Genomic DNA, 23,377 nt, shown 5'->3' on the forward strand with positions numbered 1-23,377 from the left:
TAACTCTATTTTCAGCTTTTTGAGGAACCTCCATACTGTTTCCCATAGTGGCTGCACCAATTTACATTCTCACCAACCATGTAAGAGAATTCCCTTTTCTCCACACCCTCTCCAGCATTAATTGTTTGTAGACTTTTTAATGATGGCCTTTCTGACTGGTGTGAGGTGATACCTCATTGCAGTTTTGATTTGCATTTCTCTAACAATTAGTGATGATGAGCATCTTTTCATGTACCTATTGGCCATCTGTATGTTGATACAGGACCTTGTGGGCCATTGTAAGGACCCTCATGAGTCTAGGAGGAAACTGAGAAGTCCTACCAGTGATTGGTAAACCCCAGAGGAGAGTGCCACATACGAGGAGTTTTCCTTCGGAAAATCTTTGCCTGGAGGAGTTAATGCCTTCACATAAACTTTTTCCAGATTGTGGTGTATTAGAGTGTAGGAGAGCTACACCTCATCCATTTAGCCTAATAACCTGTGTGTATTTACCAGTATTACCCTGTGGCATGTGTGTGTGGCTACTGAACAAAAGCAACTAATTGTTTTAATCAATTCAGTTGCTCCCTCAAAAAGGAAATCCTGCCCATTAAAGATATACTTTCAAAGCTACTGAATGCAAAAGATCGTACTTTTTGCCTGGTGCTTAGTCTTAGTACTTATAGCGGTAGGTTAAGGTAGGCCCATATGGAAAGTTATAGCGGTAGGCCCGTATGAAAAATAAATAAATAAAGGACCCCTTTGTGTTAGAAAGTTGGGAACTGTTGGTGTAGTCCATTGTTTGTTGTTCAAATGCCCTTGTTACCTTTTGGCAACAAGGTATGGCTGAAAGAAACATGTTCATTCTCCTTCCTGTCTCCCCACTGCCCTTCTAACCCCTAAGAGGAACACACATCTTAGAATAGAGGGATCACTCATTGATTCACCTCTGGCAACACCAATTCCTAGTAATGTGATCTTGGGCAAATTGTTGAATCTTTGAGTCCAGTTTTATTTTTGTAAAATAAACATAAAGTTAGTTAATTTTCCGGGCTACTAGAAGACTTAAATGATGTTAACTAGACTTGGGGAGATCATTTTGCAATACACACAAATAACAAATCATTATGTTACCCGAAATGAATATAATGTTACTGTCAATTATATCTCCATTTTTTAAAAAAAGAATTAAGTGAGACTATATATATTATACCTAAATCTAGCAAGCATATAGTTTTCTTTCCCTTCTCCAGGCTTTCCCTTCTGTCTCTCTCCTCCTCCGTACCCCTATGACCTTTAGTCTTCGTGATCTTTACTCCCTTTCTGTTCTCGCCTGTTCTGAGGAAATGATCTGGTTAAAGCCATTCACCCTAGATTGGGACCATGCCTATTATTTATGTGTACCCCCCGCAGCACCATAACAGCCAGCATAATGCCTTATGTTCAGTGGATTTGGTTTTATTTAAGCGTAATCCACAGCTTCATGTGTTACTCCTCCCAAGGGCATGTGGACAACAAACAAAGGACCACACCAACGGTTCCCAACTTTTTAACACAAAGGAGCCCTTTATTTTTTTTTTTCATATGGGCCTTGTGTTTTGTAAGTTTCCATCAACTCAAAACACTGCATGTATTAAGCAATAATTTGTTTTCTCATATTATGCCTCAAAGACCTGAGTGCAATTTTAAAATAAGTACAATAAAGATCAGGATTTAGTTTATTTGTATAATGAGTTGGTTGAGGTTTGGAGGACCTTATGTGGTTTTTATGGCAGGTAAAGATATTTTCATTAGGCTTTTGGAAATATTAAACATAGCGCATGGGCCACTGTTAGCATCTTTATGAATGACCGGGGATCCTGTTTTCTCGTATCAGAGAGACGTGGAGCGCAAGTATAGATGAGAAGTGGTACCTTCCCATTTACTTCCTAAATACGCTTCCAAGTCACATTACATTTGAAGCCATCTATTCACCCCTGCGTGTAAGTCTGGCTCTGGAGGTGGGGATCTTGATAAGATTATTCAACCTTCTTATCACCATTCCCATATTAAATATTGACTCGTGTGTCTTTCCATGGTTCATAGGCATCCTACGATAACTTATAGTCAGGAATCCCAAGTTGGAATTTTGGTTTTGTTAGTTACCAGCAATGTGACCTTGGGGAAGTTGTTTATCTTCCCTGAACCTCGTGTTATAATCTGTACTTGAAATCATTCATATCTTCAGAAAACATTCATCTTAAGAGAAATATTTGTGGAGAATTGTCTAAAAGATAGCCAGTTCATTTCTCTGACTCTGGAGTAGTAAGTTAGTTTCGTCTCCCTGCAAGACAGCCATAGTCTAATGAATTTGGCTTCTAGATCACAATATTGTAGAGGTTCTGTGGCCACATAAAATCTCAGTGGCAAATAGTGCTACAGTTGGGTGGCAATGTCCACTGTGGGTCCTGGCCGGAAAGATAGCTGTGCATGTGCCATATTTGTGCCAGCCCAGCTCTAAATGCTGGAAAGTCTATCCTTAGATTAAGTCAGACCATCACAACACTCTGTACCTGGATGATTTGTTTTGGTTTCTTAAGGTTTGGTTTTACTAAATGTTCCCTGACCATTAGGATTCATCAGTGGTTATTGAAAAGCCAGTTCTTTGAAACTTCTTGTATTTATTTGCTCAGATGTTCTTAGGACATTTTTACATGGCATTGTCTTTCAGAAAACTCACAGAAGATACATATCTAGGATTTCAGTACTTTGAGTAATTATGATTCTCCTGAACCAGTTTGTCATTTATTGAGTGTCCACTGTAAGGAACACATTATCCTATACATTTTCTAAAAGATCTAGTAGATGCTGTGACCCTTGTCACTGCTCGTATTTTCCTCTTTTCTAGGAAGCTCATGTCCAGATCTGTGACCCCTGTCTAGAAAATGTATAGGACTTAACAATGTGCATTTATGTAGTTCTCATTTCTGGCTGTAACTCACCTTTTTGACCCTTATTTTTCTCTTTGCCCCATTTTCTCTTTTGCTTTTTAAGAGTTTTATTGTGTTTTATCATGTGTATATGCTATAAATCATTTTATAAAAAGGCAAAGCATAAACAAATCAATCAATGTCTAAATCTTTTAAAGATAAGGTTGGAGATCTACTATTTTCCCTATTAACATAGATAGTAAATGAGTTATAATGTGTGTAAGAGCACACTCTTCCCCCATAAAGTTCTATCTGAATTAAATAATTATAAATAAGAGCAGCTGTGATCAGATTTGCAGTTTCGTTTTCCATATTTGTCTTGCCCAGTGCTGAAAAGAAAGGGATTTAAAAATTTCTTACCTCATGGTGTTGGATCAAGAAAAGCTTGACATCACTGGCTCAGTATTTGATGCTAGAAGTTGAGGTCCTTACGGGAAACCATTTGAAATGTGGCCAGTGTGAACCCATCTAAGCATGTCATTCTGAGGCATGGTATCTGCTTATGGACTGTGTTTATTTACATTCTCCAAATTATCCATCCAGTGATCTTTCTTTCTCCTGTGGCTCCTAGTGAAGACATTTTATTATACATATTTCAGTGTCTAGAGAATTTCAGTCTTGTGTTCTGCCTGTTCACTTGCTATCAGCTATGTGAGGTGAAGAAAGAAACCCCTATCAGCACATACTGTAGGCCTGATGCCTAAAATCTGCATGACATGCTCAAAGTCTGTGAGCCAACTTGGACTGGATGTTATAGTTCTAGTTTTTTGTTTAGGGAGGGTTTCCCCTGCCCCCTTTTTAGTAAGTCCTGAGAAACAATGAAGAAAAATCAACAGTGTTAAGTGTGTGTGCTCCCCTCAAGAGACGAAGAACTGCCTGTCTGTATGCATGTATACATATGTGTTTGCAAAAAGCATACATTCAAGACACAAAAGCAAAAGTTGACGTTGATGTCTAAACAACAAAAACATCTTGGAGCTTCTCACTTTTTATATCACCTGGGACAAAAATTTTGTCTCTTTTTAAAAAAAAAAACCAAAACTGTGCAATCATTTTGGATGGGGAAGAAGTTAGACCACTGAGCTGACATCTAGTAGCAGAATATTAATAAACTGCATTAGGACAAAATACCCAGTTAGTTTTCCACCCTTTACAAGAAATTCCATGCAGTTGACAAGGTTATGAGTGGTCATTATCTCGCTTTAATGTTTTGTCCAGAACGGGATGGTTCTGGGAACTCAGTGACCTGAACATTGCCTTCCATAACATTTCATTAATAATGAGCATAGGTGGGCTTCCCTGGTGGTGCAGTGGTTGGGAATCTGCCTGCCAATGCAGAGGACACGGGTTTGAGCCCTGGTCTGGGAAGATCCTACATGCCACAGAGCAACCAGGCCCGTGAGCCACAACCACTGAGCCTGCGCGTCTGGAGCCTGTGCTCCGCAACAAGAGAGGCCATGACAGTGAGAGGCCCGCGCACCGCAATGAAGAGTGGCCCCTGCTCACTGCAACTAGAGAAAGCCCTCGCACAGAAACGAAGACCCAACACACCCAAAAATAAATTTAAAAAAAAATCCATTAGAATAATGAGCACAGGTGCACATGGGTGTCTTAAAAATACTAACCCTTTATAGTAATTCTTGTTCATGTACCAGGACAGAGGTTTAGGTTTGGCTTCTAGTTGTCATTTATAGTACACCTATTTCTCTGTGTACACAGATACATGCAAACACACATACACACATATATGTGCATTTTTGTACACATGTATGTCATCAGTGACGGCAGTCTAAGGTTGCCTATCTGTAACCTACCCTGGAATTATTAGCAAACCATTATGTTTGATGTGTTTCAGTGATTCACCAACATTCATTGTGCATCACAAATGCCAAACATTGTGCTAACCAGCAAAATAGAAAGAGTAATAAAACGGGGACTCTCAGATAGCCCATGATCTTCTGTGGAGACAGACATGTTAATAGATTAAACTCAGTATAAATTATACAGCTGTTTGAATTGAGTATATATAAAAGAAACCCCAAAATAATATTGGCTTAAGCACATAAAGGAGTTACTCTCTCACCAAAAAAAAAAAAAAACCCAAAAAAGAGTCAAGATGTAACCAGTCCAAGTGGGGTTCCAGAACCAGGCTCTTTCTCTCTCTCTGCTCTGCCATCCTTCCATTCTCAAGACTGTCTCATTTTTTAAGAAAGCCACTGGAGCCAACAGAAGGCAGGCAGGCAAAAGGGACCCTCCCCAACTAAGTCAGCTTCTTGTAAGCAGCCTTCCCAGAAGTCCCACATAACTCTCCCACTTCTATTTCACTAATTACAACTTGGTGACATAGCCAATGAGAAATGTATTCTTTTACCTGGATATATTGCCACCCTAAATAAAACTGGAGTTCTATTACTGAGAAAAATAGGATAGATGGGTATTAGGTGGCACTTAGTACTCTGTTACATGGAATTATGAACAAAAGGCTGAGGAAGTATTGACCATTAAAGTACATAATTCTGGAATCTGAAAAAGGCTTTTTTGAGGAGGAGACACTTAATTTGGGATTTGAAGGATGAATAGCAGTTTGCCAAATAAAGAATTGGGAAAGAGCACTCCAGGCAGAAATAATATCATGTGCAAAGGCACAGAGGAGTCTGGCATTGCACCTGCCAACTAAGCCATTTCTGTATTTCTATTTATTTTTTCTCTACTGTTAATGATAGCTCTTTAAGTGATAGTTTAACTGATTTTTAATTAATAGTTTTTCAAGTTCAACAGGTTGAGACATGTCAACAATGATTTTCCTGATAAAACTGCAAATAATTTTCCACTTGGACCAAAATAAGAACATTTTATCTGATGATAAAATATTCCACATCTTAAAAATAATTGAGTTAAAATATTTTGGCATTTTAAAAGGGAATTGATACAGAAAAAAAAAAAAACTATGGTGTCAGGGAGATGTTTGTCTTTTCAATTCTGAAGTTAAACAAAGCCCAGTTAGAACTGACTTGGTTCATATCCTAATGGTCCATAAACCCACACTGGGAACACTAAGTTGGTGGTCTGGCCAAGTTAGCCTTAAAGTATGTCACCTTCTATTTAGCTATTCCTAATACGACTGTTACTTTGGATCTATGAAGCTGGATTATTCTTTTCTTAAAATGGCTTTGGAACCAAAAGAAATCTTTAGGATTAGAGAGAGATTTTCATGATTATCTCCTTTCTGGCTCCTTTAGAGATATCAGAGTCCATTAAAATTTTTCCAGAGGAAGTTAAATCCTTTGAAAAACCTGAAATTTCTTTAATTTAAGGAGTAAACCTACTCAGGTTTGAGATACCTGAGAGTATGCGTTCCCATGCCCACTGTCCTTCCACACAGCTGAGTATCTCGTAAGATTAAGGTCATCTCTCTTCAACCCCAAACAAGAACAGTAGAGTCAATGATTCTTTGAATACTGCCTAAGTTAAGATTGCCATGTTTTCTCAAAGGATTCAACCCTACTAAGGCAATCAGACGCTTTAGTCTTCTGATATCTTTTTAATTGAGATAGAATTGACATAATATTGTATTAGTTTTAGGTGTACAAAATAATGATTTTATATTTGTATATATTATAAAATGATCACCACAATAAGTCAAGTTAATATCCGTCACCACACATAGTTACAGATCTTTTTTCTTGTGATAAGAAATTTTAAGATTGACTTTCTTAGCAACTTTCAAATGTACAGTGCAGTATTATTAATTATAGTCACCATGCTGTACATTACATCACCATGATTTACTTATTTTGTTCCTGGAAGTTTGTACCTTTTGACCACTTTCACCCATTTCACCCACCCTCAACCTCCACCTCTGGCAACCACCAATCTGTTCTCTGTATCTATGAGTTGTTTGTTTGTTTCTGGATACCACATATACATGAGGTTGTATGATATTTGTCTTTGTCTGACTTATTTCACTTAGCATAATGCCCTCAAGGTCCATCCATATTGTTGCAAATGGCAGGATTTTCTTCTTTTTCAGATAGGCAGGTAGGTAGGTAGGTAGGTAGATAGATAGATAGATAGGTAGGTAGGTAGGTAGGTAGGTAGGTAGATAGGTAGATAGAGATTATCCATTCATCTGTCAACTGACACTTAGATTGTTTCTATGTCTTAACTACTGTAAATAATGCTGTGATGAAAATAGGGGTGCAGATATCCTTTCAAGATAGTGATTTTGTTTCTTTTGGACAAATACTCAGAAATGAAATTGCTGGTTCATATGATAGTTCTATTTTTAATTTTTTGAGGAACCTCCATACTGTTTTCCATAGGGGCTGCACCAATTTACATTCCCACCAACAGTGTAGGAGGGTTCCCTTTTCACCACAACCTCATGAACACTTGTTATTTGTTGTGTTTTTGATAATAGTCATTCTGACAGGTGTGAGGTGATATCTCATTGTGCTTTTGATATGCATTTCCCTGATAATTAACGTTGTTGAGCATCTTTTTACGTGTCTGTTGGCCTCTGGATGTCTTCTTTGGAAAAATGTCTATTCAGGTCCTCTGCCCACTTTTTAATGGGGTTGTTTGGTTTATTTTCTCTTGAGTTGTATGAGTTCTTTATATCAATATATTTTGAATATGAACCCCTTATCAAATATATGATTTACAAGTATTTTCTCCCATTCAGTTGGTTGTCTTTTCATTTTGTTTCTTTGTCTCCTTTGCTGTACATAAAGATTTTAGTTTGATGTAGCCCACCCCCCTTGTTTATTTTTGCTTTTGTTGGCAAATCCAGTCTGATTTTTTTTTTTTTTTTTTGCCAGCTTTGGTTTTTGCATACTTTCTAATTAGCTAGTATCTAGGCATGACTAAAAGATGCAGTAAGCCTCACAGCAACACCTCCCTTTCATCTAGTTAAGTCTGACTCCTCATTCAGAATTCAGCTCAAAAGACTCTTCTTCAGGAAAATCTTCTCTGGCCCTTCTAAACAGATCTACCCATACTTTAAGCTCTCAGAGTACCCCGTATCTGTGTTTTATACCTTTCATCTAATTATCATTCTGCATGTGTGTGATGATTTGAGTAATATCTGCCTCCACCACTAGACTCTAAGTCCCATGAGGGTGGACCCATATGTACTAGAACTCACCATTGGATTGCTCCTAGCAGAGTGCCTGGCTCATAACAGGACTTCAATCACTGTTGGATTCAGTCACTGCATTTCACACCGTGCTTGGAATATAAGAATGAATGCAGAGTTGCTCAGCTCATGTGTGGGTTCATCTACAGATAAGAATTTTGAAAATAATTTCACTGCAGTTATAGGGAAGGACATCAAAGAAGGCAGCACATGCTGGGCTCTGCACGGGCAGAGCTGACGTGAATTCTGAAGTGGCCTCACTGTAACTTCTGAACATATTGAGACTGATTGCAGCTTGACCACAGTGAATGCCCAGAGGTGGAACCAACCCCCCTTCACTCTCCACTTAAGATTTGGGCACTATGTTTTCCTGACATCTTTACATTTTAAAACAAGTACAGCTGCTGAAAAAGTTGTTGTTTTGTTATGTATTTTTAAAGATGCCTGTGTGCTTTTAGGGGAGAGGTACATGTTACCACATTTTAAAAATATAGCACATACATAACACAATAGTAAACAGTTGTATTTTTCATACTTTTGCCTAAACATGTGTTTGCAATTATTAGTTGAAGGTGCAAAAAATGCAAATCAAACCTCAGAGAGAGTTCATGTTAACAACCTTTTGAAAAACAGGATGGATTGTGGGTACATTGTGAAAATAAGCCCCTTCAAATGTCACTACACTTCTCATTTTATTTTGTCAAAGACAGTAGTTGAAGGAGTTTGAGAATAGAATAAGTCTTTGGATATTAGATTTCACTAGAACTACAGAGGTACAACCTGATTTAGTTTGGATTTGCATATTTTTTTAACTTGAACGTTGGAAAGAAAAGATTAGGGATACAAATGAGTTTGCCCACATAATTGATGAAGGCTTGTGATTTTGTTAAGCCCGATTTGGATGAAGCACAAATGTTTTGTTAGATGTATTTAGAACTCGGCTACTTATTAGCTAAGTGACCTTGGCAAGCTTCATGACCTCCATGATTGTCTTGATAATGAATGAGATGTGTGTCTTGTACCTGGTACAGGACAGGGCCAGTCAATAGCAGGCACTCACTGTTGGCTATCTCTGCTGCCCTCTGTATCAATCCTCTCTTCCACCACACATGTGCACACTAACCTTGTTTTTGTCTGTTGGCTGATTCTGTGATTCTGTTTCTCTTTTCTTAGTTGAAGTGCTAGCTGGAAAATGGAGTATTTTAAATTATCATTTAGCAAATACATATTTTTTGGCTGTGCTGCATGGCATGTGGGATCTTATTTCATGGACCAGGGATGCAACCCATGCCCCCTGCAGGAGAAGCACGGAGTCTTAACCATTGGACCACCAGGAAAGTCCCAGCAAATATTTGTTGAAGTCCTACAATTTTCCAAGCACTGTTCTAGTTGCTTGGAATACATCAATGAATCCAAAATACAAAACCCCACCCTTATGCATCTTACATTCTAAGGAACATATAGAACATAGAGATTATTCATAAAATTTATCCTGCTACAGTTATCTCACTGTTGTATTTTTTGTGATTTGGGTGAAGCATAATTATTGACATTGGGAATTATTTTTGAATTAAGGTTCCATTATGTTAATAGTTCAGCATCTTCCTCTCTCCCTCACCTTCTCCTCCCTCCCTCCCTCCTTAACCCCCTCCCTCCCATCTTTCTTTCTCTTTGTATATTTCAGTATATTTGAACTACGAAAATGTCTTTATCCACGCTACATTTTTTCCTTCTTAGCCTGATTCAAATTCCAGCTGAATTCAGTCCCCTTCATGAGAAGCATGTCTTAGCCTTCTCAAGGATGATAGGAGGGTGATTTGGCAGTGATGGAGCTCACCATGGATCACTCCATATCAGTAGGCGCCTGGTTGAATTACGTATCTCTCTTTCTTGTTAGATTGTTGGCTGCGATCACCAGCTGGGAAGCACCATCAAGGAAGATAACTGTGGCGTCTGCAACGGAGATGGGTCCACCTGCAGGCTGGTCCGAGGGCAGTATAAATCCCAGCTCTCTGCAACCAAACGTAAGACACTCCAGAGATGGGGCAATTTCTGGGCCTTCTCCCTAGCTTAACTCCCTGCAACTAGGGAATAACACCTCCATCAAAATGGAGACAAATCTGAAAATACTGTGGGAAGAGATTCATGTTCCTGTTTTGTGGATTAGTTTGGGTGAGACAAGTCAGGTCACCCACTGCAACCCCAAGGAAGAAACCTTTGCTTTTGAGGCACATTAGGAGGGAACTAGGCTTGGATCTAGATACACTCTATGTGCAAGCGTGAGCTTTGCTGCCCAGTGTGAGGGAAGATCAGAACTAATGCTCTCCTACCACGGTGAAATCACGTGGTCTTCATTTACAGAGTGAGCTTTGATCAGTGCTGATCACAGTTTTCTCTGGAATTAATATTGGGCAGTGAGCATGTGAAGCCATTTATTGACTGTTGTGCCCTAATCTCTCTATAGCAGCTGAATAAATGTGTGCCTACTGTACATGTACATGCCGGGAACTTTACATGATCATCTCATTTAATCATTGTAACAACCTTATAGCAAGGTACTGTTTATCCCCATGTTATGAATGAGATAACTGAAGCTTAGACAGATTATGTGACTTGCTCAGAGTTATACAACTATGTCAGAGCCAAGATGTCAGCCCAGAGTCTGATTCCAGAGCTTAAGCACTTATTTCTTCCTCTGGACTGTCCCAAACCCTGCTGACTGTTTCCACGGCGGGACATTTGTAAAGCAGTTACATGGATCAAGGCAAAGTACTTCAAATATCTACCCAGCTGGGTTCTGCTAGGGTAGATGGTATATGTTCTCAGGATACCTGACCGAACAACAGAGTCACCCAGGAATCCAGATCATTTTACCATACACGCTTCTCTGTGACAATCACTGTTCTAGGCGCTGCAGCAGATGCAGATAGAAATAAAACAACCCTTGTAGTCAAGGCCGTGCATTTTTTAGAATAATTTGACCTTGTTTGACATAATGTCTCAATTTTGCCTTTATCCAGAATGCTCAAGTAGGTCCTTAATGAGGACCTCTTTGAACATGTCTCCCCTGGCTTGGGAAATGAGAATGAATGTCTTTATTGACTGTGGTTTTGTCCTCTTTGCTTGTTGACTAGCTGGAGGAAAACACTTGACATATGGGGGGTTTATGGCTTTAAATGGACTTGTAGGTCAAGAAGAAAAGGCACTGTTTGCTGGAGAGCTATTCGGAGAAGTCAGGAAAAGGCAGCTCGCCAAAAGGATGAGGCTCTGGGGAAGAAGAGGAGTCAGGAAGAAAGACTAGGAACTTTTAAACATGTGAAACATCGGAGCTGCCAGCGTAGGGAACTCTCCCCATTCAACCACGCCTGCAGGCAGTAAAAAATGTGATTCTGAAGAAAAGGAAAAAAAAAAAAAAAAGACCGGAGCAGAGAGAAGGATGAAGGGTGAGATAAGTTAGACATTGATGTAGTACATTCAGGTGAGATTTTTTTCCTGTGGTTATGCATTGGTAGCTTCCCCTATTAGATGAAAAATTAAACAATTTAGAAGATGAAAACTAGAGAAGGATAGAGGCGTAATTCTTCTGTAAATCTCTGAAGTCATGGCGGGATATTTGGGAAAAAAAGTAACATTTAAAAGGTCACTATGTGATTTTTTTAAAGCGTAGAATCTATTAAAGCCCTATAATATTTATTTAAAAAAATAAAAACGAAAGGTCACTTTTATAGAGCTCTTTAAGGAATACTGAAGAGTCAAGGTCATTCTAATCATTTGTGTCACATAATTGAGTCAGTGTTCATTATCTAGGAATCTAGGGACTTCTGTTAGGCACAAAAAGAGATGACTGGCATTCGTGCAGTGACTGCTGTATGGCAGCTCGTTGGGGCATGATGTCATGGTGAGATTCCTTCCTTTATTCCTTCTCACGTCCCCTGCCTTGCTGTCCTCATAGAGAAGCCCAAACACTCTGCTCAGATAGATATTCCTCTTAACCTCCCGTTTAAAGGGTGATCTGGGTCCTTTGGGGCCTGAATCACTGGAACAAAGGCGGAGAAGCTCTGAAAGAAAGAACTAAAGCAAACTGAGAGCCATAAGTCATCTCTAGGTCTGCAAATAGATACCTCAATGAAAAGTGCTCTATTCAAACCAACAGTGGGTAGATTACATAATACACAACCCGATGATGATCCATAATGACCCAAGGCGATTGATTCATTTACCTTAGCACTGACGATGCCTCATAACAAAATGATTTATATCAGTAAAGCCCAGCATATGCATGCATCTCACCACAATCTATAGCAGATGCTGAACAGTATCCCTCACTTATGTTTTCTCCACCCCCAGAAGAACCTTCCACCCTATATTTACAGACTGTGAGGTGACCCACAGGCAGGAAAGATTAGGCTGCTCTGCGGGGCCCAGTGTATGAGCCAGGTGAGCAGCTTTCCACCCGTGCAGGCCTGGAGGAGTTCTGCCAGGTCTCTCCCCTGCTCTCCGCCAAAAAGCACTAGAAGCCAGCCACACGCTCTTTTCAAACTCCTTATATTCGTACTCCCTACATTGAAGTCATTTTCTTCTGAACTTACATTCAAGTTTTTCCCTTATGTTATCAAGCCTCGAGGGAACAAAGAAAAAATAGGAGAGTGGAGAAAGACTATGGTGGAAAGTGCCAGAAGGAAAAGGAGAAGTAGGAGAGACTTATCAAATGGCTGCCATTTGCTGGTGAATAAAAAAGAAGCCATCTTTGTATTAAAAGACATTATTATTGCCTAATACAAATGCAGAAAACAGAAATAGAGCTGGACCTAGGCACTCTTGCCCCCTATGAAGGAAAAGACTGTCCACTGATAGCGTTCAGCCTTTCCATTTCTCCTGGTCACTTTTTTCTACTTCCCCAACCCGATGAGAAAAAAGAATCAAATTTAGCTTACATTGACTTACTTTTGATTTTTAAAATTAAAGGCTTGTTTTCTCACAAATGTTATTGGCTTGTACCATATTATGTATTCTCCAAGTATACTCAGAATATACTTAGACCCAGAGTCAGCCTATATGGTATCAATCTGATGTCTCCAGCTTTGCAAACTTCTCAAATGTAGCTGCATGTTTTGAAAATGCCTGGGTATCCAAAAGCTCTCTCTCTCTCCCTTGAGTGTCGAGGGCTAGATAAACTAACTTATATCAAGATAAAGTGAAGCTCCTAATACCTAGCTTTCCTTCTCAGACTGTGCTTATGCTGATTTATAATGGCTATGGGTAAACGTATTCCAGGTTTATCATTCTGGCTCAAAGATTTTGAGGTAAAGGCTGTTTATAATAAAACACATAACATATGAATGTTTTTAAAGAAAGTGCAGAACTCTAAAGAAATTTCCACCTTGCACCTGACCTCAGGCTATATTCACAAGCCACTCATTCATTTGTTCAACAACAAATATTTCCTGGGTACCTGCTATGTACTGAGGAACTGTTTTAGGCGCTAGAACCACAGGAAAGAGCAAAACAGACAAAAATCCATTTTTCTTATGGGACTTTCATACTGGTGTTAGGGACAGACAAAAGGATGAAACAAATACATAAAATATATATGTGTCATGGGGTGGTAGAAATCATGGGAAAAAGGAAAGGGAAGGAAAAGAACCAGAGATAGAGATGGGCTGCCAGGCAAAGGTGTTGGAGGGGATTGCAATTTTAAATAGGTTAGGAAGAAAAGACTCACTGATAAGATGGCATTTGAGCAAGGATCTGAGGGAGATACAGGTAGGGTACCATGCACAAAATAGGAGAAAGAAAATTCCAGACAGAGAGATAAGCAAGTGCAAAGGTCCTGAGGTAGATGCATTCTTGACATTTTTCTTAAAGTGACTGAAGTAAAGTGAGTTTAAAGAAGATTACTAGAAGTGATGAAGGTCGGAAGACTGTGAGGTTGGGTGAAGAATGGCACAGATTCTGTACGATTTTGTAAGGATTTCGGCTTTTAGTCTGAATGAGGTGAGAAGTCACAGCAGAGGAATGACTTCGTTTGATTCATTTTTTAAGAGTATCACTCTATATGCTCTGTTGAGAATAGACTATCGTGAGTCTAACTGTGGAAATAAGAAAAGCAGTCAAGAAGCCAGGCCAAGAATGAGGAAGATTTGGACCATGGTAGTGTATCCCATTCTGGGTATACTACATTTCTTTGAGTCCAAGACATCATTGATTGAAAGATGTGACATTATTTTATGCACCAATAAGAAAAAAAGCCTCCACTGAAATTAAGAAATTATGACACAATGCCTTCTAACCGCTCAGGGATTTTACTTGGTAGTTATTAAAAGATCTATTTTATTTTTTTAACACTGTTATTGGAGTATAATTGCTTTAAAATAGTGTGTTAGTTTCTGCTTTATAACAAAGTGAATCAGCTATATGTATACATATATCCCCATATCTCCTCTCTCTTGCATCTCCCTCCCATCCTCCCTATCCCACCCCTCTAGGTAGACACAAAGCACCGAGCTGATCTCTGAATGCTATGGGACTGCTTCCCACTAGCTATCTATTTTACATTTGGTAGTGTATATATGTCCATGCCACTCTCTCACTTCGTCCCAGCTGACCCTTCCCCCTCCCCCTGTCCTCAAGTCCATTCTCTGCATCTGCATCTTTATTCCTGTCCTGCCCCTAGGTTCTTCACAACCTTTTGTTTTTAGATTCCATATATATGTGTTAGCGTACGGTATTTGTTTTTCTCTTTCTGACTTACTTCACTCTGTATGACAGACTCTAGGTCCATCCACCTCACTACAAATAACTCAATTTGGTGTCTTTTTATGGCTGAGTAATATTCCCTTGTATATATGTGCCACATCTTCTTTATCCATTCATCTGTCGATGGACACTTAGGTTGCTTCCATGTCCTGGCTATTGTAAATAGAGCTGCAGTGAACATTGTGGTGCATGACTCTTTTTTAATTATGGCTTTCTCAGGGTATATGCCCAGTAAGTGGTGCTGGGAAAACTGGACAGCTACATGTAAAAGAATGAAATTAGAACACTCCCTAACACCATACACGAAAATAAACTCAAAATGGATTAAAGACCTAAATGTAAGGCCAGACACTATAAAACTCTTAAAGGAAAACACACGTAGAACACTCTAGGACATAAATCACAGCAAGATCCTTTCTGACCCACCTCCTAGAGAAATGGAAATAAAAACAAAAATAAACAAATGGGACCTAGTGAAACTTAAAAGCTTTTGCACAGCAAAGGAAACCATCAACAAGATGAAAAGACAACCCTCAGAATTGTACCAAAATGTTCATTGCAGCTCTATTTACAATAGCCAGGACATGGAAGCAACCTAAGTGTCCATCAACAGATGAATGGGTAAAGAAGATGTGGCACATATATACAATGGAATATTACTCAGCCATAAAAAGAAATGAAATTGAGTTATTTGTAGTGAGGCGGATGGACCTAGAGTCTGTCATACAGAGTGAAGTAAGTCAGAAAGAGAAAAACAAATACCGTATGCTAACACATATATATGGAATCTAAAAAAAAATAATAATAATAAGGGAATAAAGATGCAGATGCAGAGAATGGACTGGAGGACGGGGGAGGGGGAAAGGTAAGCTGGGACGAAGTGAGAGAGTGGTATGGACATATATACACTACCAAATGTAAAATAGATAGCTAGTGGGAAGCAGCCACATAGCACAGGAAGATCAGCTCGGTGCTTTGTGGCCACCTAGAAGGGTGAGATAGGGAGGATGGGAGGGAGACGCAATAGGGAGGGGATATGGGGATATATGTATATGTACAGCCGATTCACTTTGTTATAAAAAAGAAACTATCACACCATTGTAAAGCAATTATACTCCAATAAAGGTATTAAAAATAATTAAATTAAATTAAGATATACAGTGAAAAAAATAAAAAGAACTACCAAAATATCTATTTTAGATTTAGATTTTTTTATCATATGTTACTCTTATGCATAGCGATAAGGAAAATAAAATAAATGAATCAATAAATTGATAAATGAAATAAAAACTTTTCTCGAACGTCAACTTCTCTTTAATCATTTTTGGACTCAGTCTCCACACGTTATTGGACTACTTGTGATACAGCATATTTAAAAGAGTCCACAAAAGAAATAAAATCCATTGGAATTGGGCTCTTTTTAAACAGCTTTATTGAGGTATAAATGGGCTATTTATAAAGTTTGATGAGTTTTCACATATACATACACCTGTGAAACCATAACCATGATCAAGATCATGAATATTCATCATCCCAAAAGTTTTCTCTTGCCCTTGTCATCCTTCCCTCCTGCTCCCTCCTGCCCTTATCCTCTGTCAACCACGGATCTTCTTTCTGTCACTATAGTTTAGGTTTCATTTTCTGGAATTTTATATAAATGGTATCTGTGGAGTCTGCATCCATGGATTCAACCAACTGTTAACCTAATACTTTGGTTTGGAAGTAGAGTGGCTAGATAATATGGTAGGTGTATGTTTAAGAAACTGCCAGGCTTGGGACTTCCCTGGTGGTCCAGTGGTCGCCTTCCAATGCATGGGGTGTGAGTTCGATCCCTGGTTAGGGAGCTAAGATCCTACATGCCTCGCAGCCAAAGAACCAAAACATAAAACAGAAACAGTACTGTAACAAATTCTGTAAAGACTTCAATAAAATGGTCCACATTAAAAAAAAAAAAAAAATCTTAAAAAAAAAAAAAAGAAACTGCCAGGCTGTTTTCCTGAGTATTTTACTATTTTGCATTTCCACCAGCAATATATGAAAGTTTCACTTGCTCTGCATTCTTCCCAGCACTTGATATTGTCAGTGTTTTTTATTTTAGCCGTTTTTAATTAGTGAATAATGGCATCTCATCCTTGTTTTCATTTTCATTTTCCTAATGGCTAAGGATTTTGAACATCTTCTCAGGTTGTATTAGTTTCCAGTTGCTGCTGTAACAGATTAACACAAACAGTAGCTTAAGGCAGCACAATTATTTTACAGTTCTGGAGAGTCAGAAGTCTAAAATGGGTCCTGCTGAACTAAAATCAAGGTGTTAGCAAGACTGTGTTTCTTCTGGAGGCTCTAAGGAAGAGTCCATTTTCTTTGATTTTGATTTTCCAGCTTCTGGAGGCTATCTGCATACCTTGGCATCTTCAAAGCCAGCAACATAGCATCTTCAGATCTTTCTATGACTCTAATTGCCTCTTCTGCCTCCCTCTTCTAGTTTAAAGAAGGCTTGTGATTACATTGGGCCTACCCGGATAATCTAGGATACTCTTATTTATTTTAAGGTGAGCTGATTAGTGAGCTTAATTTCATCAGCAACCTTCATTCCCCCTTTCCATGTAACATAACATGTTCATAGGTTCTGGCGATTAGGATATGGACATCTTTGTCAGGAGGAGGGGCCGGGAATTATTCTGCTGGTCACACATGTGCTTATTTCCTCTTTGATGTAGTGTTAATTTAAGTCATTTGCCAATTTTTAAAACAGGTTGTTTTGAATTTTGCAGGTTTACATGTTCTGAGCACTAGTCATTTCTTAGATATGTGACTTGAAAATATTTTCTCTCAGTAGGTACCTTCTTTTTTCAAAACTGCTAACATTATCTTTCACAAAGCAAAAGCTTTTAATTTTGATGGAGACCAGTTTATCATTTTTTCTTTCCATGGATTGCACCCTTAATGTCATGTCTAAGAACTCCTTGCCTAATCCCACGTCACAAAGTTTTCTCCTGTGTCTTTTTGGCTGCGTTGGGTCTTCGCTGTTGTGCGCAGGCTTTCTCTAGCTGTGAAGAACGGGGGCTACTCTTCATTGTGGTGCACGAGCTTCTCATTGCGGTGGCTTCTCTTGTTGCAGAGCACAGGCTCTAGGGCTTCAGTAGTTGCAGCACATGGGCTCAGTAGTTGCAGTGCACGGGCTCTAGAGCACAGGCTCAGTAGTTGTTGTGCACAGGCTTAGTTGCTCTACGGCATGTGGGATCTTCCCAGACCAGGGCTTGAACCCATGTCCCCTTCACTGGCAGGCAGATTCTTAACCACTGCGTCACCAGAGACGTCCACAGTTAATTTTTATATAAGGTATAAATTTTATATCTAGGTTGAAATTTTTTTGTATAACGATGTCCCATTCTTTCAGCCATTTGTCAAAAAGATGATCTTTTCTCCCTTGAACTGCCTTTTAAACTATCAAAAGTTCATTGTCCATTTCTGTGTGGGTCTATTTCTGGACTCTCTATTCTGATCTATGTGTTGATCCCTTCACCAGTACCGCATTGTCTTAATTACTATAGCTTTAAAGTATGTCTTAAAATCAGGTAATTTGATTTTTCTAACTTTTTTCTCCTTTTCAAAGTCATTTTAGCTATTCTATACTAATTCCTTTGACTTTCCATATAATCAGGTTGTCTATCTATCTATCTATCTGTACAAAAAAAATCTTGGTGAGATAGTTATTATAATTTTTTTAATTCTATAGGTTAATTGGGAGGGAATTTACATCTTTAATATGTTAAGATATTAACCTATGAGCACTTCATGTCTATCCATTTATTTAGGTCTTCTTTGTTTTCATCAGCCTTTATTAGTTTTCAGCATATACTTTAGTTAGATTTATACCTCTTTCATTATTTTGCAGCTGTTACAAATGGCATCGTATTTTGTTTTTCAGGTTCCAGTTATGTATTGCTAGTTTATTCTTGGCCATCTATTTTGCAAACTTGCTAAACTCACTTATTAGTTCTGAGAGTTTTTTAATTTTCTACGTAAACAATCATTGTTTACAAATAAGGATGGTTTTACTTTCTCCTTTTCAATTTGTAAACTACTTATTTATTTATAACCTTACTCTACTGGCAAGGATATCTAATACGATGTTGAGCAGAAGTGGCAAGACTAGATATTCTTACCTTATTGCCAATCTTAAGAGGGAAAGCATTTAGTTTCTTAACATTAAGTATGTTGTTAGCTGTAGATTCATTCCTAATTTGCTGAGCATTATTATCATGAACTAATGTTGAATTTTGTCAAATGTTTTTTCTGCCTTAATTGATATGATCATGTGAAAGTTCCTTAGACTTTTATTGTAATGGATAACATTAAATGATTTTCAAATGAAGAACCAACCTTGCATTCCTGGGATATAAACTCTACTGGGTCATAGTGTATTATTCTTTATATAGATTACAGGATTTGATTTACCAGTAATTTTTTTTTGCTTTTTTACATCTATGTTCATAAGAGAGAGTTGTCTAGAGTGTCCTTGTTTTATACCATCTTTGTCTGGTTTTGGTATCAGCATGATGGTGACCTCATACCATGAGTCGGGAAGTGTGATCCCTTCTCTTCTGTTTAGTGGAAGAGAATATAGGACTGATGTTATTTCTTCTTTAAATGCTTAGCAGTATTCACCAGTGAAATTCTCTGGGATTGGAGATTTTTTTTTCTACTTAACCTTTTCAACATATGAAATAGAATTACAGTAAATATTTTAATGTCTCTTCTGTGTTTTAATTGATTGATTTTTCTTTTCAGGTATGAGGTGTATTTGGGGAAATTTCTTTGCATGCTGGGTAATTTTTGACCTGATTTCAGACATTGCAAATTCTACCTTCTTGAAGACTAGATATTTTTTTATTCCTATAAATATTCCTGACTTTTGTTCTAGAAGCAGTTAAGTTACTTGGAATCAGTTTGATCCTTTGGGGTCTTAAAATTTGGTAGACAGGACTAAGCCATGTTTGGATTAGTGGTAAATATGCCCTGCTGCTGAGACAAGACCCTTCTAAGTACTCAGTGTCCCATGAATTATTAAGTTTTCCAGCCTAGCTGCTGGATAAAATACTATTCTCAGTCCTATATGTGTGGGTTCTATATTGTGTGGCCCTGTTTGTGTGGTTCTTTTCCTGGCCTCAGATTGGTTTTTCACATACATGTACTGATTAGTATGTTGATGATGCTAGACACCTAAAGGGAATACTCTTAAATCTCCAGAGTTGTCTCTGTTTCCTCTGTCCTCTCTGGACACAGAGAGATAACCTGTCCTTCAAACTCTAGCCACTTTGATCTCTGGACCCTTACCTTTGTCTCCTCAACTCAAGCAATCCGCTGGGCTCTATCCAAGTTCCCACTTCCATGGACGGCCTAGGAGGTTTTTCAAGGCAGAAGACTGAGGCAATTTTAGGGTTCATCTCATGTTTCCTGAATCTCAGGAATCACTGTCCTTCTTTGCTTTATATCCAGCATCTTAAAAGCCCACCTTTCATATAATTTTTTCTGACTTTTTGATTGTTTCGGGTAGGAGATTAAGCCTAGGCCCTGTCCCTTCATCTTGACAGGAAGCAGAAGTCTTGATATTGGGTTCTTGATTCAGGTTTGCAGTTATGTAGATGTAGCCTGCTTTGGGCTCCCACTTTGGGAACGTTGTTAAGCACTTCTTTTATTTTTTTATTGAAGTATAGTTGATTTACAACGTTGTGCCAATCTCTGCTGTACAGCAAAGTGACTCAGTTTTACACATCTATACATTCTTTTAAAAATATTTTCCATTATGTTTTATCCCAGGAGATTGGATATAGTTCCCTGTGCTATACAGTAGGACCTTGTTTTTTATCCAAGAACTTTTTAAATATAAAGAAAATTAGTCCTTTTCAGTTATGCAAGAATTTTTCTGCAGATCATCTTTTGACTTTATTTGGTTTTCGTTCATTTATTTGTAGTCAGATTTATTAATTTTTTTACAGCTTCTGTGTGTGTGTATGTGTGTTTTAAATCATGCTAGGAAAAAGCCTTTCATACTCTAGATTTACAACGTTGTGCCAATCTCTGCTGTACAGCAAAGTGACTCAGTTATACACATATATATAAAAAAAACAATGTTACATGCCTCTGATTCCTCCTCTCCCTACAACCGCCACAACCATTGGATTTCAAGAGATTAAATACTGTGTTGAACTATTGTCTTGGCATCTTCTTCCAAGCTGCTGACACCCATTTTGCAAGTTTGATGTATTGCCTGTTCGGAGGTTGGCATCTCTGCAGGCAAAGAAAACGATTACTACCTCTGCGAGAGAGAATATAAATGCTATTTATTGTGAGGCATATTCTGATTTTACATATGTAAAAACATGAAAGGTTGGTGCTCTCAAAATCGATTGAATATAGTATGTTGACTCTAGGACTTTCTAAGTGATTAGAGGTAAAGGTGAAGTCAAGGGTGATTCCAAGGTTTTTGGCCTAGGGAACTGTAAGGATGAAGTTCCTCAACTGTAGAGGAGGCTGCACCTTGTTTGGCCTGTCCAGTATGCATCCTCCAGTGTGCAACGCTGATAAACAATGTGGTGGGGGGATTTGAAGGGCACAAATTCTTACTTTCACATTACTTTATTGGATATATTTTAAGAGTAATAAAGTTGTCATGAAGAGAAAAAATATACCATTCAAACCTCCTCAAGATTGGCAGACTACTTTTTTATAGAACTGTAGTTGATTTACAATGTTGTGTTACTTTCTGATGTACAGCAAAGTAATTCAGAAATATATATATATATATATATATACATATACACACATATTCTTAGTTATATATATACACATATATATTTTTCAGATTATATATATAATATATATATATATACACATATTCTTTTTCATATTCTTTTCCATTATGGCTTATTACAGGATATTTAATATAGTTCCCTGTGCTACACCGTAGGACCTTGTTATTTATCAATTTTATACACAGTAGTTCGTATCAGCTAATACCAGACTCCTGATATATCCCTTCCCCACACCCCCTTTCCCCTTTGTAACCATAAGTTTGTTTGCTACGTCTGTGAGTCTGTTTCTGTTTTGTAAATAAGTTCATTTGTATCATATTTTAGACTCCACGTATAAGGGATATCATATGGTATTTGCCTTTCTGTCTGACTTACTTCACTTAGTGTGATAACCTCTCGGTCCATCCATGTTGCTGCAAATGGAATTATTTCCTTTTTTATGGCTGAGTAGTATTCCACTGTGTGTGTGTGTGTGTGTGTGTGTGTGTGTGTGTGTGTGTGTGTGTGTATTCCACATCTTCTTTATACATTCATCTGTCAATGGACATTTAAGTTGCTTCCATGGGCAAACTATTTTTATATGTACCCAGCTGTATTATCAATGGCTCTTTCAGGACTTCCCTGGTGTGGCAGTGGTTAATAATCCGATTGGCAATGCAGGGCACACGGGTTCAAGCCCTGATCCGGGAAGATCCCACATGGCGTGGAGCAACTAAGCCCCTGTGCCACAACTACCGAGCCTGCACTCTAGAGCCTGCGAGCCACAACTACTGAAGCCCATGCACCTAGAGCCCATGCTCTGCAACAAGACAAGCCACCACAATGAGAATCCCATGCACACAACGAAGACCAAATGCAGCCAAAAATAAATAAATAAATTTATTTTTTTTTAAAGGCACTTTCATTTAAAAAATACTAATAAGATTAAGTATCAGCCTCATAGGCTTAGAGAGAAGAATCTTTAAAAACATGAACTTACCAACAGATCTAAAAATAAGACAAACTCGGACACCAGAATACAAACTCCTGTCTTTTCAAAAATTATTATTGTCTTTTTTCTGTGATACAACAATAAATCACACTAATAAATGGACATATGACAAAATTTAAAATAAATCTAAGCAGAAGCAAGAAGAACTACAATCCTGCAGCCTGTGGAACAAAAACCACATTCACAGAAACATAGACAAGATGAAAAGGCAGAGGGCTATGTACCAGATGAAGGAACAAGGTAAAACCCCAGAAAAACAACTAAATGAAGTGGAGATAGGCAACCTTCCAGAAAAAGAATTCAGAATAATGAATACAATAACTGAAATGAAAACTGCACTAGAAGGAATCAATAGCAGAATAACTAAGGCAGAAGAACGGAGAAGTGACCTAGAAGACACAATGGTGGAATTCACTGCTGTGGAACAGAATAAAGGAAAACGAATGAAAAGAAATGAAGACAGCCTGAGAGACCTCTGGGACAACATTAAACGCAACAACTTTCACATCATAGGGGTCCCAGAAAGAGAAGAGACAGAGAAAGGACCAGAGAAAATATTTGAAGAGATTATAGTTGAAAACATACCTAACATGGGAAAGGAAATAGAGCCACCCAAGTCCAGGAAGTGCAGAGTCCCATACAGCATAAACCCAAGGAGAAACACGCCAAGATACAAAGTAATCAAATTGGCAAAAATTAAAGACAAAGAAAAATTATTAAAAGCAGCAAG

The 23,377-nt window shown here is 38.3% G+C and overlaps 1 protein-coding gene across 1 annotated transcript in view; it reads left to right on the plus strand.

Moving 5' to 3' along the window:
- The window catches only part of ADAMTSL1 (ADAMTS like 1), a 475,524-nt gene that overhangs the window by 140,234 nt on the left and 311,913 nt on the right, over positions 1 to 23,377 (plus strand). The window contains exon 5 of the mRNA XM_024126824.3: positions 9,983 to 10,109. Within this exon, the coding sequence (XP_023982592.1) occupies positions 9,983 to 10,109 (127 nt within the window). The remainder of the gene's footprint in view (positions 1 to 9,982; positions 10,110 to 23,377) is intronic.

Source organism: Physeter macrocephalus, chromosome 9 (assembly GCF_002837175.3).
Source record: "Physeter macrocephalus isolate SW-GA chromosome 9, ASM283717v5, whole genome shotgun sequence".
In the NCBI taxonomy this organism is placed as follows: domain Eukaryota; kingdom Metazoa; phylum Chordata; class Mammalia; order Artiodactyla; family Physeteridae; genus Physeter; species Physeter macrocephalus.